Source organism: Pipistrellus kuhlii, unplaced genomic scaffold (genome assembly GCF_014108245.1).
Source record: "Pipistrellus kuhlii isolate mPipKuh1 unplaced genomic scaffold, mPipKuh1.p scaffold_m20_p_2, whole genome shotgun sequence".
NCBI lineage: Eukaryota > Metazoa > Chordata > Mammalia > Chiroptera > Vespertilionidae > Pipistrellus > Pipistrellus kuhlii.
In genome coordinates this window covers 17,991,012-18,009,865 of record NW_023425515.1, presented here as the reverse complement: position 1 = coordinate 18,009,865, position 18,854 = coordinate 17,991,012, and the positions used below count along the sequence as shown (strand labels likewise).

At 37.6% G+C, this 18,854-nt stretch overlaps 1 protein-coding gene across 3 annotated transcripts in view; it reads right to left on the bottom strand.

Moving 5' to 3' along the window:
* Nucleotides 1-18,854, bottom strand: part of RSRC1 (arginine and serine rich coiled-coil 1) — a 306,716-nt gene that overhangs the window by 285,686 nt on the left and 2,176 nt on the right. The window contains exons 1-3 of one of the 3 annotated variants that reach the window (XM_045583636.1): nt 17,931-17,951; nt 4,271-4,466; nt 2,970-3,095 (exon numbers count right to left, since the gene is read on the bottom strand). In XM_045583636.1, the coding sequence (XP_045439592.1) occupies nt 2,970-3,095; nt 4,271-4,464 (320 nt within the window). In that variant the 5' untranslated portion in view covers nt 4,465-4,466; nt 17,931-17,951. Of the gene's footprint in view, nt 1-2,969; nt 3,096-4,270; nt 4,467-16,503; nt 16,758-17,930; nt 17,952-18,854 lie in introns of those variants that run through there. The other 2 variants (XM_036445565.2, XM_045583635.1) reach the window with 2 other exon arrangements.

The window sequence follows — 18,854 nt, the reverse complement described above, 5'->3', positions numbered from 1 at the left end:
AAAATATTTTTAAAAAATAAATAAAACTAAGAATTTGTTCGTGAAATGATCAGCAAAATTGGTGATCCCTTAATTAGATTAACTAAGAAGAAACAAGGAGATTCAAAAACTAAAATCAGAATTAAAGAGAAAGCATTAAAATTGAAACCAAATAATAAATAGGATTAAGAAACAACGTATAGAAATGGATAAATTCCTAAATATAAACAACCTACCGAGACTAAATCATGAAGAAACAAAAATATGAACAGAGCTATAACAAATAAGGAGATTGAATCAGAAATCAAAAACCTCCCAGCAAATAAAAGCCCATAACTACATGGCTTCACTGGAGAATTTCTACCAAACATTTAAATAAATTCTTATTTAAGGCAAATTTCTCTCAAACTCTTCCAAAAATTGAAGAGAAGGGAGCACATCCAAACTCATTTTATGAGCCAGCATTATTACCCTGATACCAAAGCCAGACAAAAATATTATAAGAAAACTACAGACCAATATCCATGATGAATACTGACATAAAAACCTCAACAAAATACTAGCAAACTAAGTTCAACAGCACATTAAAACAATTATATACCATAACCAAATTGGATTCATCCCTTGAATTTAAGAATTGTTAAATACACAAAAGCAATCTTGAGAAAGAACAAAGCTAGAGGCCTCACATTCCTGATTTCAATATATATATTACAAAGCTACAGTAATCAAAACTATATAATGCTGGCAGACACAGAGACAAATGGAACATAATAGAGAGCCTGACATAGTTATAAAACACAGATTGCTAAACATGTGTCCTGTTGACTACACATTACTGCCATTACTTTTAAGTTCTTCCTTGCATTGCAAAGGAAAAGAAATTAACATTTCCAGATTTCCCTCTGGAGGTAGTGGTAGGTACAAAGCTGGACAGAGAAGCAGCTTCCAGGTAGTTTCTTGAAAACCACCCATTCTGTTGCTACAAACCTAGAAAGTTATTAAGATTTCCAGTGACTTCTGAGAAAACAGCCAGCTTTGATACTTCTGGATGAATTAATCAGTGACAGCTTCCCTAACTCCCTGAGCCCTTTTAAATGTTGCATAGGCCTTTAATTCCCTATATTAAAACCCCATTGCTTGGAATTCATTGCCTTCTGTTTCCCTAATCAAACTCTGGTTGACTGATTCAGGGTGTGTGAAAATAGTCTATAACCTGAAAAAAGACATAAAAAAGCATGGATTACTATTTCTATTTCCACTGATAGGAGATTTCAACTGACCTTGTTTTCTGGTAATCAGCCTGCTTTTAGACAAATCAATACATCTAAAATAAAGCTTTCCTTCTACAAATCAATAAATAATAAAACTTTTCCTTACTAATAAAACAACTCTCTACCTAAGTTCATTTTCCCAGTTAATGACCCAGTCAAAACATGTTTACTAAGCAAGGCATTGTGTTACATACCAAAAGATTCTCCCTGTAAGAGTGTATAATATATGAATATTACAAAGACATAATATTCATAGTATAACTATTACATATCAGGAACCATGTGTAATGGGTAAGAGAAAGAATGGATTAAATTTGACTTCGGAGTGCAAAGATAAACATCAGAAAAGGATTTAAGGAAAAAGAGAATTAAAGGTTGCAAGAAACTGAAAGAAAGCATGCTCAAAACAACAAAGCTAGCAACCCCAGAATATGTATAGAGTACAAAGGCATACAATACAGAGAAGCTTATTCATGGCGTGTGGACTAAAGAGGAGACTAAGTCCAAATACAGAGTGTGTACTAAAAAGAGGAAACTAAATCAAAACACTACAAGGTCAAAAAAGCTAAACATCTGGACTTGATTCCCATTATCCAACTTCAGATTCATAGAAATTTATAAAATTTTATGCCTAGATAACAAAATCAGGCTGCTAATAAACCCCCACAGCTAGAACCTAATAGTAGAACTAAACAGAAAAAAGAAGCTGATCTTACTAAATTCCTGTTTTGATACTAACACTCTTCTGCTCAAAAACTTTCAAGAAGTTCTAAACACCTACTTTTATTAAGTCCCTCAATACCATGGACCCCATCCTATTCAACCATATTTTCAACCATTGCCCAACATGTACAACTCTTCCCAGATAGGCCATTCTCTGTATTACTGGCCCCTGAGCAAGGCAACAAAACATAGATGGAGTGACAACTTATATTAATCAGCTCGGGCTGCTACAACAAAATACCACAAATTGAGCAGCTTAAACAACATAAATTTATTTCTCATAGTTCTGTGGGCTCCAAGTCCAAGATCAAGATACTGAGCTGATCTGCTTTCTGGTAAAGGCTCTTCCTGGCTTGTAGATGGCTGACTTTTCGTTGTCACCTTGTGGCTTTTCCTCTGAGTTCACACTCAAAGAAAGAGAACGATCTCCCTCTTCTTGTAAGGCCACCGGCCCTAATGGATTAGGGCTCTACCCTTATGACCTCATTTAATCATAGTTATCTCCATAAAGACCCTGATTCAGTAATATTGGGGATTGGGGACACAAGATATGAATTGGGTGGGAGAGAGTGGCTGGGGGGCGGGACATAAACACTTACTTCAAATCACATTAGGTTATTTCTGAGGCTAGACCTTAAGAGATCTTGTGTCTTCTGCTCTTACCCTCTTGAAATACTTTCCCCGTCATGTGACAAAGCCCAGCCTAGCCTATTGGAGGATGAGAAACCATCCACAGGAGAACTAAAGCACGCTAGCCAATAGCCAAAAGCCAATACCAAATGCCTAAGCTGAGGTCACATTGGACCATGTAGCTCCAGTGAAGCTATCAGAAAACTACAACCACAGAAGTGACCCAGATGACACTCGCAGAAAAACTGCCAGCTGAGCTCAGGTCAAAATTGTAAAATCATGAGAAAATAAACGATTGTTGCTTTAGATCACTAACTGTGGAGATAATGTGTTACAGAGCAGTAAATATCTGATATGGCACACCTTCTTGTTCTGCTTTTCGACCGAGACCTCTGAACTCTGTAGGACTTCCCCCAGTCCCTGGAACGACTTCGACTTCGTTTCCTTCTGGAGCCATGAGAAGAGCTGCTGCTTGATCGATGTCTCCGTCTGAAATAAAATACAATCAGGTATCAGTGCTGTAAAAAAAATTTTGTATGAGCATTAAGGAGAAATCACCTAGATTCTAAAGAATTGTCTCTTTTTTACTGCCTTACACCTTCCTAAAAGCAAAAAGAGATAAAATGTTATTGCTCTTGAACAGTCAGATGACTGATTTCATAATTTAGTGATTGAATTAGCTACAAATTAAGACCTTGGAGGTGTTAAGTAATATACAATCCTTCCAAATTTTATTAGATAACGTAGTATGAGAATTATGCTAGTTTATGTCTACTTGTCTACAAAGAATAGACTAAGGAGAAAGACTGAACCCATGGGATGGACCTGAAAAAACATAACAAAACACCTCCGGTTTGGGACTTAACCTCATAACTAGTATATTATAGTATAGTATAGTATAGTATAATACAGTATAGTACAGTATAGTACAGTATAGTACAGTATAGTACAGTACAGTACAGTACAGTATAGTATAGTATAGTATAGTATAGTATAGTATAGTATAGTATAGTATAGTATAGTATACTAGAGGCCCAGTGCACGAAATTCATGCTCGGGAGGGGGTAGGAGGGTGGTGGTGTCCCTCAGCCTAGCCTATACCCCCTCCAATCTGGGACCCCTTGAGGGATGTCCGACTGCCTATTTAGGCCCGACATCCCTCTCACAATCCAGGACTGCTAGCTCCCAACTGCTCGCCTGCCTGCCTTTCTGATTGCCCCTAACTGCTTCTGCCTACCAGCCTGATGGCCCCCTAACCACTCCCATGCCAGCCTGATTGATGCCTAACTTCTCCCCTGCCAGCCTGTTTGTCCCCAACTTTCCTCCTCTGCTGGCCTGGTCATCCCTAACTGCCCTCCTCTGCAAGGTTGATCACCCCCAACTGCCCTCCCTTGCAGGCCTGTTGCCTCCCAACTGCCCTCCCCTCCTAGCCATCTTGTGGTAGCCATCTTGTGTCCACATGGGGGCAGGATCTTTGACCACATGGGGGCAGCTATCTTGATTTTGTGTTTTGGAATGATGGTCAATCTGCATATTTCTCTATTAGTAGATAGAATAACTACTAAAATAAAAATGTCTTACCCAGAAAAATTAAATATACAAAAATATGAGAACTTGAAAGAATGTAGTCTCATTACTACGTAGGTAAAAATTATGGGAATCACCTTCTATCATACGAATGTGAGCGAGGCTGAAGATCTCTGGACCAAGATCTTGACTTTGACCTTGATTTCCTTCCACCTTTTCTTCGACTATATGTTCTACTATCTGAAGAACTACTTGAAGATGACCGTCTACGATGTTTCTTTTTTCTTTTGCTTCTGCTTTCTTCTTCAGTATCTGATGAACGGCGGCCCATTTCTACAAGTTTAAATTCAAAGAAAATTATTACCAACATATGGCACTATGGATGAAATTTAATATAGCAATTTTTTTTAAACTTTGCAAAAATTTTTAGTCTTCAAGTAAAAACTTAAATGTACCTGGCTTCTTGACAAGAATATAAAAAACATCTCTTAATATAGTCTTCTGGTTTTATAATTTAGTAACTGTTTTTATAATTTATGAACAACTTAACTTTATCCCAAATTTTTCCAAATGTCTCTCAAAAGAGTCAATCTGAAGACAGCTCATTATAGCAATTTTCTTATATTTTAAGTTGCAGCTATGATTAATTACATAATATTTGGTTTAGGGATCAACTACCTAATCCTTCATTTTCACACTCCCTACGGATAAAACATATTTTACTATCTTTTAGAATTACTTTTTCTAATTGAAAATTCTACATTTTTAAATGGATAAAAGTCATTAGAGTACAAAGTGAAATAATATACTATCACATTTCACTTGTAAAATTTGTGAGAGGAAATGTTTACTTAAGTAACAAAGTTAATGAGGTTATTGTGAAGTCAATCAAATCTTCACACTGCTAGTAAAGTGGTGGTATATTCCTTCCTAAAAGCAATTAACAATTTAAATAAAGAGTCATAAAAAATGCTGGGTTTTTTTTTTCCACAAAGCAATTCTACTTCTAAGAATATATCTGAAAATTTTCTTTAAAAAAAAATATAGCCACAAAGATATCCATTATACCATTATTAAAACTGTCTCTATAGAAAATACAATTTTTAAAAATATGTACACATGAATAAGAGCAAAAATTAAAAAATGGTAATATTTAAGTGGTAAAACTGGATAACGTTCTTTTCTTTTTAAAAATATTTTCTATTTGGCTATGGTAATGTTTTTACATTTAGTATACAAAAGAAAAAATATACAAAACTAGAAGTTAAAGTTATTTTTCAAATTATATTTTTATTGTTGACTTTATTATAGATGTCCCTCATTTACATTCCCTTTGCTTTTCCCCCCAGACTCTGCCCTCCCCTCCCTATGACAATGACCATGGGCTACACATACATGTTCTTTGGCTACTCTCTTCACCTTCTTTCACCTTATCTACCCCCATGCATCTGCCCTCTGACATCTGTCAGTCTGTACCAAGTATCCATGTCTCTGGTTCTATTTTGTTTGTCAGTTTATTTTGTTCATTGGATTGTACAAGTGAGATCACATGATGAGTGCCTTTCTCTGACTGGCTCATTTTGCTTAGATAATAATCTCCACGCTGTCATAAAAGGGAAGAGATCCTTTCTTTTTATAACCTCGTAGTACTCCATTGTGTAAATGTACCATAGCTTTTTTTATCCACTCATCTACCAATGGTGTTGGGAATTATCAGAATATATTCCCAGAAGTGGGATCACTAGGTTGAAAAGCAGTTCCATTTTCAACTTTTTGGGGAAACTCCATACTGTTTTCCACAATGGCTGCATTCCTACCAACAATGCACTAGGGTTCCCTTTACTCCACACCTCTCAGCACTTGTTTGTTGATTTACTGAAGGTAGCCATTCTGGCAGGTGTGAGGTGGTATTTCATTGTGGTTTTAATTTGCAACTCTCTGATGGTTCGAGACATGAGCATTTTTTCATGTCTACTGGCCATCTGTATGTCCTCTTTAGAAAAGTGTCTATTCCAGTCCTTTACCCATTTTTTAAATTGGATTGTTTACCTTCCTGGTGTTAAGTTGTATAAGTTCTTTATATATTTTGGAAATTAATCCCTTATCATGGGGGAACGTGTTCTCCCATAGAGTAGGTTCCCTTTTCATTTTGTTCGTTTCTTTTGCTGTGAAGAAGATTTTTAGTTTGATGTAATCCCACTTATTTTTGCTTTCCTTGCCCTAACAGTGGTCAGCAAACTCATTAGTCAACAGAGCCAAATAGCAACAGTACAACGATTAAAATTTCTTTTGAGAGCCAAATTTTTTAAACTTAAACTTCTTCTAACACCACTTCTTCAAAATAGACTCGTCCAGACCGTGGTGTTTTGTGGAAGAGCCACACTCAAGGGGCCAAAGAGCTGCATGTGGCTCGCAAGCCACAGTTTGCAGACCAAGGCCCTGGGAGACATATTGGCTAAAATATTGCTATGTGAGATGTCTGAGATTTTACTGTGTGTGTCTTCTACTAGGATTTTTACGGTTTTGCAACTAACATTTAGGAATTTCCTTAGCTAATAAGGAACTTACTCTTCTTACTTTAAAGTTAGCCTTTAGGTTCTCATATGCAACCTTATTTTTGTTACTGACATGGTTGTTAGCTATCCAGCAAGATCCATGATATGTAATGGTAAGACAAGTGGTTAATGGATCAGATAAGCAAACGTCTCACACTTTCCTTTAATATGTATTCAAAGTAAGGTAAAAATCATCACTAAAAACAAAGCCGTTTGTTAAATTACAGCTGTGTTTTCAGAACTGTCAGGTGAACTTTCCCCTCCCTGGTTCCAGTTGAAAACTGCTGTTACGATTTGATTTAAAACTTTATGCTATTTACCTACAGCCAGAAATAGTAGTAAATATAGTTCTGAAACTCTAAGATGTTCACATTTCTAACATTTTATTGTTCAACAAAACACTGGGAAGAGTTGATTTTGTAACTTTCAGCAAAATCAGTAACGTATCTAAGCAGGCTTTCTCGTTGAAAAACGAAACTGCGCTGGACAAAAGAGCACACGATCCTTTCCAAATACTATGATATAAAATTACACAGATACACATTATATACGTACAGATATACATGCTTAAATGTATGTGTGAATAATATATGTATAATCTATGTATCAATTATATCTAACCAGGTGGGTGTGCGTGACGATGTGTGTATGTATAATATTTCCATTAAGGAATTTATACGTAACTGAGTGATAATGATCACTTAAATTTTCTTATTTCCTGGCTTTTTCTTCCATTCTTGTTTACATTTTTAAGCAGTTAAAAATGTTCTGTACCACAAATAATCATTTAACATGAACTTTTATGCTCTTATTATCTTGTTAAAAAATACTAATTTTTTTTTACATAAGAATATAAAGATAAAAAATATAAATTCACAAGGATATACAGACTAGAAGACAGCAGGAACAGTAAACAAGATACATCAACAAATTTTTAGCAAATGAAAAACATATGGAGGATTTGGGGCTATGAGAGCCAAATACCAGCAACTATAGAGAATTTCAACATGAGAAAAGCCAATTTACATAGCAAAAATCAGAAAGGATAGGAATTTAAGATACCACTTACCACAGTGGACACACAGATGCATGGAACTAAAAAAACAAGGAAACTGGATAGAAGTCTATAAAAGCAGTAATCTCCCATGCAACCCAGACAGGTAGGTAGGTGACTACTCTTCCCCAATCCCAGGAGTGATTCTGACAGAAATCGAACATTGTCACTGGTAGTTAAAAGTGAAAAGGGAACCCAAAAGGGAATCCCAACCTTAATGGCTCTGAATGGTAGGAGCTATCAACTCATTGTTTAGTTGAGACAGTGGTAATTGAAGCAACTTTAACCTGTTAATCATATGTAAGTTCTTGCTGATTGTCTATTATTGGAATTCCTGCCAAAAGAATATGGGTGTTTCCCATAGCCTCAATAAAAAGGGATGGCAAAAGGCCAGAACAGTCCTAGAGGTGGACTCCCAAATTAAAAAATCTTGCATTTACAGACCAGAAATAAACATGAAAACAAAAAATGTTTGAGTCTCAGTTTCAATGTCCAAAAGGTCTGAGTCCAAGTTTCAATGTCCAACAGTTCTTCATGTGTACTTGTCAGCAATGATATCTGGATGGTGGACAAATGGTGGCGATGCAGGTCCGACTGTCTCTGGTTTTGTCCTGGGAAACCTGCAGCGACGCACAGCTGTTGACTGCTAGCATGGCAAGGCGTTGACAGCGTCTTCCATGTATGGACTGTTTCTCCTCTTGTCTTAGTAAAAATGTCAAAACAATACAGCACCAGATCCAGGGGCACAGTAAATGAGAGCAGAGAGATGCTAAACTAAAAGTGAAAGGAATTACATCTACAACTAATGGTAAATACTGTGCCATTAGTTGGATCCAAGATAGTTCTGACAAAGGATTCATCTATGCAAAAACTGAACAGTAGCTGAAAAAGATATACAGTAAGTATCTGAAGGTATGCCCACCCGCCCCCCAAAAAATGGCCAGGCTCTTACCCAATTACCTATAACCAAACCCGCCAGTTAATGAGCCCAAGCCTTAAACATTTTTCAGTAAACAATTTTTGTTAACTTTTTATTTTTATTTTTATTTTTTTTTTAAATATATTTTATTGATTTTATACAGAGAGGAAGGGAGAGAGATAGAGAGTTAGAAACATCGATGAGAGAGAGTCATCGATCAGTTGCCTCTTGCACACCCCCTACTGGGGATATGCCCGCAACCAAGGTACATGCCCTTGACCGGAATCGAACCCGGGTCCCTTCAGTCCCCAAGCCGACGCTCTATCCATTGAGCTAAACCGGTCCCGGCCAATTTTTGTTAACTTTTTAGAGATTATTAAAAGGGGGGGAGGGATGCATAACCAATCATGTGATGAAAGCCTTCATTATAAGAGACAGAAAGGAAAAAACAACTCCTAGTAAACCAGGAACATGCAGAAGAAAATTAAAGGAAAATATCACAATTAATTCCCTCAGAAACATATGAGAAAATGATCCAGCAAACAAAAATAGGAGGAACATCCATAGAACAGGGGAAAAAGCTTGAAATTTTAAAAAATGATAACTTGTAAAAAAAAAAATACAATAAAATTAGAAGATTAGTTCAAATGACTCACAAAAAGTAGTAAGAAAAAGGTTAAAAATAGGAGGTAAAAAGTCCCTGGAACAATTAATTTTAAATAACATAAACCAGACATTTCTCATAAAAATTCAGACACTAGGAATATACAGAAGACCCCAGAAATTTCTACAGAGAAAAAAAAAATGGAGAAATCATAATAAAAGGAACAGGACTTCTAAACTGCAATATATAGAAAACAATGGAGACTTGTCTGCAAAATTCTAAATGAAAATGCTTTTCAACATAGAATCTATATCCAGACTAATCATTGATCTAATAAAAGATCAGAATAAAGACATTTTCAGATATGCAGCCCCAAAATTATACCTCTCACTCCACCAAAACAACAAAGACAAGCCAGATTCAAAAAATAAGGAATGTAACACTAGAGATAGGTAAAACATCCCAGGATGAAAGCAGGCCTAGCTATAAGGGATCCATCAGTGAGCAAGAGATTTAAAAAAACAACAACAACCTTGCCCTCAAGGAGCTTATATGCTAGTATATGTAACAGCAGTTCTCAAAATGGGATCTGTAGGACACCTGAGGTTCCCTAAGACCCTTTCAGGGGATCCAAGAGGTCAAAACTATTCTCATTACAATACTCAGATATGACTTACCTTTTGCACTGATGATGTACAAGCAATAGTAGACAAAACTACTAAAGGCTATGGCACCAAACTGTACTAGCAGTCATTGCATTCTTTATAACAATAGTTAAAGGGGGGGAAGAGCGGGGGGCACAGAGGCAGGGGAGGTTGAGTGGGTGGAAAGAGATCAACCAAAGAACTTGTATGCATTTATGCATCATCCATGGACACAGACAATAGGGTGGTGAAGGCCTGGGGTGGGGGCAGAGGCGGGCTAGAAGAGGTCAATAGGGGGAAAAGGAGGACATATGTAATACTTTCAACAAAAAAGAATTTTTAAAAAGCAGTTCACTTGATCACTTAAGAATGTCCTTGATAAAGTAGTAAAAAGCATTAACTTTATTAAATTTCAACTCTTGAGCAAACATCTTTTAACATTCTATGTGATAAAATGGGAAACACACATAACTGCTGCTGGATAATGAAGAATGATGGTTATCTTGAGAAAAGGCATTTGGGCAACTGAACTGCAAGTTGAACTGGCTGCTCTTATCATGACCTACAACTTAAAAGGACTCTGATAATTCAAACTTGCATATTGAGAGACATTTTCTCAAAAATGAACGAGTCTTTCACTTCAAGAAAAATTAACAATATTTGTTGCCAATAAAATTTGAGCTCTCAAGCCAAAATTAGAATTTTGGGTAAATTGTATCTACTATCATGAGACTGATAGCTTGCCAGTATTAAAGATTTCTGTGATGATGAGATCAGTGGTGATACTAATAAATGTGATTTTTTAAAAATATTATGTAATGAAGGGTAGCAACATTGGAAGATATGTGTAATGCAAAGGGTCAGTATTTCCCAGCAGGTTAATGCATCATGTCGCAGAATCATGCATAGTTAAAAAAATGCATTCACAGTGCAAGACAAACTATAAGATTTTAATTTGGAAAGGTATGAAAAGATCACCTATATGGTTTCAAATACCACATTACGACCAACTTTTAAGAAACTACCACTTATCAAGTTTTGGTGTAATATCAAAGAATTATCTGCAAAGGCTATTAAAATACTACTTTTTTCTAAAACTAATATAATATTGTGTTAACTATACCTTAATGAAGATATAATTTTTCTATGCCATATCTGTGTGAATAGATTTTCTTCATATACCTCAATCAAAACAACTCATCACAATAGATTGAATACAGAAGCATATCCTATATAATAAAAGGGTAATATGCAAATCGACTGAACAGCAAAATAACCGGTTGCTATGACACACACTGACCACCAGGGGTCTGTTGCTCAATGCAGGAGCTGCCCCCTGGTGGCCAATGTGCTCCCACAGGGGTAGCACCGCTCAGCCACAAGCAGGGCTGAGGGCTGGCAAGCGCAACAGCAGTGGCTGGAGCCTCTCCCGCCTCCTTGGCAGCACTAAGGACACCCTACTGCGACTTAGGCCCACTCCCCACAGTCAGACATCCCCCAAGGGCCCCCAGACTGCTAAAGGTCACAGGCTGGGCTGAGGGACACCCCACCCCACCTCTGCCCCCGAGTGCACAAATGTTGTGCACAGGGTCTCTAGTACTGTATAAGTATCCAACTGTCTTCTATTAAGCCAGACATTAGAGATTTGCAAAAATGAAAAATAATGCCAGCCGAAGCCAGTTTGGCTCAGTGGTAGAGCGTCGGTCTGCGGACTGAAGGGTCCTAAGTTCGATTCCAGTCAAGGGCATGTACATTGGTTGCGGGCACATCCCCGGTAAGGGGTGTGCAGGAGGCAGCTGGTCGATGTTTCTCTCTCATCGATGTTTCTAGCTCTCTATCTCTCTCTCTCCCTTCCTCTCTGTAAAAAAAAAATCAATAAATGTATTTAAAAAAAAAAGAAAAAAGAAAAACAATGCCAGTTTTCTCACTAAGAATGTTTTGTTTTGAAAAATATATCGGGTCTAGTAATACTTAATGTCGTTTTTTAACATTCGTTTAAAATCTTGCTTGGCGTTGACTTGTATTGACATAACCTTCAAACACATGGTATCTACAGAACGTGTGAAGTGCAATTAACAAGTTTTGCTTGAAAAAGTTTGTGTTTGGTTTGTTTTTTGTTGCAAAACTAGGGCTAAGAAGATGGCGGATGAAGAGCATATTCGGCACTGCATGCTTTACGAGTTCCAATTAGGAAGAAAAGCAAGTGAGGCTGCAAAAAACATCTGTAGTTAGTGCTCTTGGTCAAGATGCAGTTAGCGCCAGAAAATGCCAGCGTTGGTTTGAGAAATTTCGCGAGGGAAATTTTTCGTTAGATGACAAGAGTGGTCGAGGCCGTGTGTCCAATTTTGATCAAGAAGCTCTTCAAGCTCTTTTGGTGCAAAATCCTCAAATTACCCAACAAGAGCTTGCGACAACTTTAAATTGTTCACAAAAAACAATTTCCAATCAATTGCGTGCACTTGGCAAAGTCCAAAAGTTTGGAAAATGGGTTCCTCATGAGTTGACCGACAACAACCGTAATCAAAGAGTCACAATTTGCAGTTCGCTCCTCTCTCGTCAAAACCGTTTGCCGTTTTTAGAGCAAATTGTTACCGGAGATGAACAATGGGTGCTGTATGTTAATTTGAAAAGGCGGTCTCAATGGTTGGACAAAAATGAGGCTCCGCAGCCCACGCCAAAACCTGACTTTCATGCAAAAAAAGTGATGTTGTGTGTTTGGTGGAATTTTAAAGGAATTCTTCATTATGAACTTTCACCATCTAACCAAACCATTACAAGTGCCGTGTATAGTGCCCAATTGGAAAGGTTAGCCCAAGCTTTAAGAGAAAAAGAACCCGCGCTGATTAATCGGAAGGGCGTAATTCTTCACCACGATAACGCACGACCACATACTGCAAGAATCACTGCTGAAAAACTGCGCCAGTTGGAATGGGAAGTTCTCCCTCAACCTGCATATTCTCCTGATATTGCCCCTTCCGATTACCATTTGTTTCGTTCTTTGCAAAACTTTCTTCTTGGAAAAAAATTTAATAATGAAGAATGCCTCAAAAATGCATTGACCAAATTTTTTGCATCAAAATCACAAGAATTTTACAACAGAGGGATTAAAATGCTTCCTGAGCGTTGGGCATAAGTAGTAGAAAACAACGGCAACTATATTGTTGATTAAATTTTGTTGTATTGTTTAAATAAATTCGATTTAAAAAAGTATTAGAAAACGACATTAATTATTACTATACCTAATAGTTATTTTTCGTATCAAATTTGTTATTTGTTACCATATGATGTATTATTATTATTGTGGATTAATAAAAATTCAAAATTTCCTATTTTAATTATTAGTGAAGCAATATTTATAGATATAGCCCACATAGATAATAGTTCTTGGGGGTCTCAATAAGTTTTAAGAGTATAAAGGGATCCTAAAACTAAAAAAGTTTGGGAACCACTGCTTTAAGGCAGCTATCATCATTTCCACTCTCCATTCTTATCTAGCTTATTAAGACATAAAGAAGTAGGGAGAGAGAAAAAAAGCACACATCTAGTTATGTCCCTTGATGGTGACCAAAGAAAGAAAGGAGAGAGTGGTATGAATTTTTTTTTGTTTTAATTTCAAACAACATAAATTATCCATAATAGAATGGTTACATTTAACCCTAAAAGTTAGTGGGAGATACAAAATCTTCTTTCTAGGAGCTCAATAATAAAAGTTTGAAAAACTGTCACAAAATTATAAATATTTTCCCAAGGGATATAGTTACATTTCAGAAAAAATTACACTGAAATATTAATCTCAGTAAGAGAAAACAAACAGCCACCATAATTCTTTATTATGGTTAACATTAAATATTTATCCAGAAAAGGAAGTCAACACTAAGCAAATCAGAAGCAGACCCAAATATCGTCTTCTCTATCAATGACAGGTGTTGAACTCTATTCACTGCCCTCAATATATATTCACCTCTGGATTTCCATAATGTCCCTAGCATGTAGCTGGATATACTTGCTCACTGAAATCATAGTGGTCAACTTATATTTCACACTCCTAGTAAGAAAGAACTCTTTATATGTAACTCCTTTGGTAAGGTGCAGTGCATGGGAAGACAGATTAATAGTAGCTCTTTCTGATATGGGCAATGATGATTGAGCACAGATTTTTATGAATCCCACAAGGTAACTATTTTTCAACCTATGTGTAAGCAAAAAAAAAACAACAACACACACACACAAACAAACAAAGAGACAGAACTCCCCAATGGTGTTACATTCTAACTCTGGTCTCTATTATATTCGTATATCCTGGTTGAATCTTACGGTTGCAAACCTTACCCAACTACTCATACTACAGAACTGAAGCCAAGACTGGTAATGACGACAGTAGGACATCAATTTACAAAAACATCTTATTGCAAAGTTTAGGTGAACGATGGAGGATATGGACCCAAGATGTGGCCATTCAAAAAACAGTTCAAAGGCATACACAAGTAGTTTCTTTGTCCAGTTATTGATAAAGACACAAAAACAGTTATCTTTTTCAGAAAACAGGCAGTTAGAGAGAACAAGGATTCCTAAAGGATATGACAGTTTATAATTATTTCTCTACTACTCATTCATCAGTAAATCAAACTACATTTTTTTTAATCTTGGACACATGGTCAAAAAAAAGAGAGCCATCATTTTAATGAGAAATAGAGAAAAGTAAAAGTGGGGTTAATAATAGCATAAGAGCTCCATAAACAAGTATAGAACTATGCAAAGGCAGTAAAAGAACGGAGGTAAAATTCTAGCTTAACAAGCCTAACAAAGCAAAAAACTCCAAAAGAGATAGAGAATTGTCAAAACACTCCTCCTCCCATAACAACTAAAAATCTACAGACTAGCATATCTTTTTTTTCTTTCTTCCTTTCTTTCTTTTTCTCTTTTTTTTTTTTTCTTTTTCTTTTTGAAGCATTACTGGGCATGGGACTTTTCCCCAATGGTTTGAAAATCAAAGCAGAAAATATATCTGTACATCTACTAGAACAATCTTACTAGAGGTTTCCAACAAGTAACACATTTCTTTCCTGAAACTGGCCAAGTTGGAAAGGCAATTGATAGGTGCCGTCTACCTTCATGTTTTTCAGCTTCAAACATTTTTAGCCCTTGCGCTGAAGAACGTACAGTAAGAAAGTGCTATCCCTTAGCAGGAAACCTCCTTTGCCTGCAAAGACAGTGAGTCTGTACAGACTCTAAGGCTAGACGGGGCTCTCAAAGGATAACCAGCACCTGTAACACCTGCTCCAGTCCTTAAACCTGAGAACTCTGCATATCTCCTGCACTTGGAGCTTTTACATCTAAGGTCAAAGATGACAACGTGAACACTTGTTGGTGAGAACACAAAACATGTGAATTAATTTAACTACCTAGGATCTGTTTAGTTGATTCACAACTAGATGACTAATTCCGAAAATGCAAAAAATAAATAAGTTTTAAACAAATGATTAGGCTTCCAGTGTGCATTTAAAGATATAGAACCCCTCAGAGCGAAATTATCTTAAAGTTGACCTAAAATCAAGAGCAACATATGTAATAGAGCATTAGAACCACCAAAGTAAACGGTTTCAGGGTAGCCATGTACTTTTAACCTGAAGGCCACAAGCCCTGAAGTCAAGGAAGAGTGCTTAAAGTGGGTACGAGTATTTACACGTGGGCAAGTCTATTGCACCCTGCACCGTCTTTTCCTCTCAGCAAGCTAGTGTGTGAGCTGGGAAGAATGGGAGGAGAAAAAGTGTTTCTAAAGTAGAGACCACGGCCCTAGCTGGTTTGGCTCAGTGGATACAGCATCCGCCTGCGGGCTGCAGGGTCCCAGGTTCAACTCCGGTCAAGGACGTGTACCTTGGTTGAGGGCACATCCCCAGTGGGAGGTGTGCAGGAGGCAGCTGATCAATGTTTCTCTCTCATTGATGTTTCTAACTCTATCTCTCGTAAAAAAAAAAAAAATCGACTTTTTTATGAGATAGAGTTAAAAACATATATATAAATATATATATATATATATATATATATATATATATATATATATATTATTGGTTTTTTAATGTTAGAAACTATATATGTATATGTGTGTGTGTATATATATTTATATATATAATTTTTTTTTTTTTAATGTAGAGACCACGGACGGGGTGGGACAGGGCGCACCAGGTTGCAGCCTCTCTCCCAGCACCTTCCCGGGCCCTTATGGCCAAGGCTGGTCCGTGAACCCCAAAGCAGAGATCCATGGAGCTGGGGTAGCGAGGGCGAGCGAGGAAGCGCAGGAAAAGCGGACTAACTCTTTCTCACCACCTCCAGACCCAGGGCCTAGCCAGAGACCAGCGCCCCGGCACCACCCCAAAGCCAGGCACCGCCGGGGGCCCCGGCTCCCAGCACCGGGGTCCGGAGCCCGCAGGTGCGGGACGCATGCGCACTGGCCCCCGCGCCGCACACCTGGGAACCAGCCCCCGGCCCGCCGCCTCCCAGGCGGCCGCAGGCCCCGCGCCGCCTCACGCAGGAGCAAGGCCTCGGAACCCCGCCGCCGCCGCGGCGCCGCCTCCCGGGCCCCGGCGAGGGCATCACCTGGCTCCCGGCCTTCGGGATCGCACCTCCCGTAGACTAGCAAGCGCCGCAAGATTTGGAAATGGTTCTTCAAACAGGGGAGCCGCCGGCGTCCTCCGAACTTGCTTCGGTTTAAGCTCACCGCCTTCCTGGTTCCAGCGCCAGGCAGCGCCAGCCGAGCCTCCGAGTGCATCGATGGAGGCGACCAGGCGCTCGGAGTGCCGAGGGAATAGATCGCCAACGCCGCCGCCAATTTTTTGTTTGCTGTTGGTTTTGCTTTGCTTGTTCGATTATTTCATTGCCTTCTAACAACAAAATTAATAAATTAAAAATAAATAAAGGTGGGGGCTGACGGGTGTAACTGCCTTTGTAGTCGTCGTTATCGTCACAGATAACCAGTATAAACAAGTCTGCATCATAGGAAGTTAGGTTTAAGACACATGTAGCAAAATTGGTTATCTCTAGCTGGGGGAAGAGGAAACTCACCCAACAAATAATAAATCATGGGAGTGTGTCTGCATAGAGTCGTGTGTGATTAAAATACAATGATTTATTTGCAAAAAAAAAAAAAAATGCATTCAAAGTCGGTGTTTCTTCTGCCCTGAAGGTGAAGGCACTCACAGGTTGGTTGCAAATTAAGTTTCTCACATTAAAGTAACTGGTTGTTAGAGGACTGTGGAAAGGAAGTCTGCCCTAGGCAGGGAAAGGAGATTTCTTCTGGGAGAGAAATTGTTTAGGTGCTTGTTGTTATTTACATCAATAAGATTAAAGCGATTAAGCATTTTCTGTAACTCATATTGCATTAATTATCTGTCCTTGCATAAGCATCCTGTTTCCTTGCTAACTATAAGTACGCAAAGATATGGAGATAAATAAACTGTTGGCCTTGGTTTGGGTCAACTGCGAGAACCAACTCGTTCAGAATCGCTAGATACCCAAACCACAGTTTTCTGCAGGTATTTGAGAGGTGAAAATAAGTTCCAGAAATACATTTGTCATAAATGACTGTACATTAAATAACCAGTTTTGAGGGACCGTTTTAACACTAACTACCACACTTCACGTTTATTTTAAATAATTCAATAACTGGGAGGACTCAGGGACCTGAATTTTATTGGAGCTTGTATACCTGTCTGCAGGCTGTCAACTGAGCTTTACTATCAATTTTTTTTTTTTTTACCAAAACTGTATTTTGCAATACACTGTTTCCGGAAAACATTTACTATTTAATAAAACAACCTCATTAGAACTTCATGAGCATTTATTAGCATATCATTTCAAAACCTTTGTGTGTTTTTTTAAATAAGTTTCCCTTAGGCCAGTAGAATCCGTGATCAGACACTGCAGATCTCTCATAACTATCAACACCATTATTCCTAAATATACAAAGAGCCAGGAAAATCTTTTTGGTCTGAATCGCATCAATTATCTGGACCTCCTCTGATTACCTTTAAAGTGGTCATCTCTCCCTCTAGCTCTGTAGATGGAATTTGAGATCAGACCTAGAAATCATGGGGGGGGGGGGGGGGGGAAAGGTAGCTGGTGAGTCTCTTGGTCCCTTACCAGACTTCTAAAGTGGTCATTTTGGAGCTATTTGTGAATAGTATTTAACACCTCAATTTGGGAGCTCTTTCTGGTCATTCTGCTCAATAACCTTAAAAACATATTTTCTTAAAGGATTAAATTTTTATGGTTATTCCCCTCTCATATCAGGACTAAGGTTATTACAATGTAAAACCATGTTCCTAAATTCATATAACTTTGGAAAGTGTATTTTAGTCTCTTTCATAGCATAATAAAATAAAAGCAAGCACTAAATATAATTCATTAATACCTAAAAGTTATTGCACTGGAAACATAAAAATCTTAATTATTTCTCCTAAAAGTAACAATAGTGAAATGTTTTAAGAATAAAATATAACTTCAGCATTCAAGAGAAAATAAGGCAAATACTTCTTTAAAAGTATTATATCTATCTCAAGTTTGCCAAATGTGAACATTTTAATCTGAAGAGTGGTATAGTATGACAGTTATGTATAGCCTCTATTCACATATATCCGAGAAACACTAATATATTAAGTTTTAATTGTGGTGGTTTTTTTTCTATAAATGTTTTAGGTTGCTCTGATGGAACTTCTCAAATTATCTGTTAACTTCGTGCTGTTGCTTTAACCAATGGATGGAAGATGTACATATCAAAGTTTTGTCATGGCTTTTATTTTTACTAGGAGTTACTAGCTCTAAGAAAATAAACCCAGTTCCCTTTAACATCAGAAAGCCTGCATTCATGTTTATTAACATTTACACTGCTTGAAAACGTCCCCAACGCTACCCTGGAAGAGATATATTTGTTTACAAACTCAAATAATATA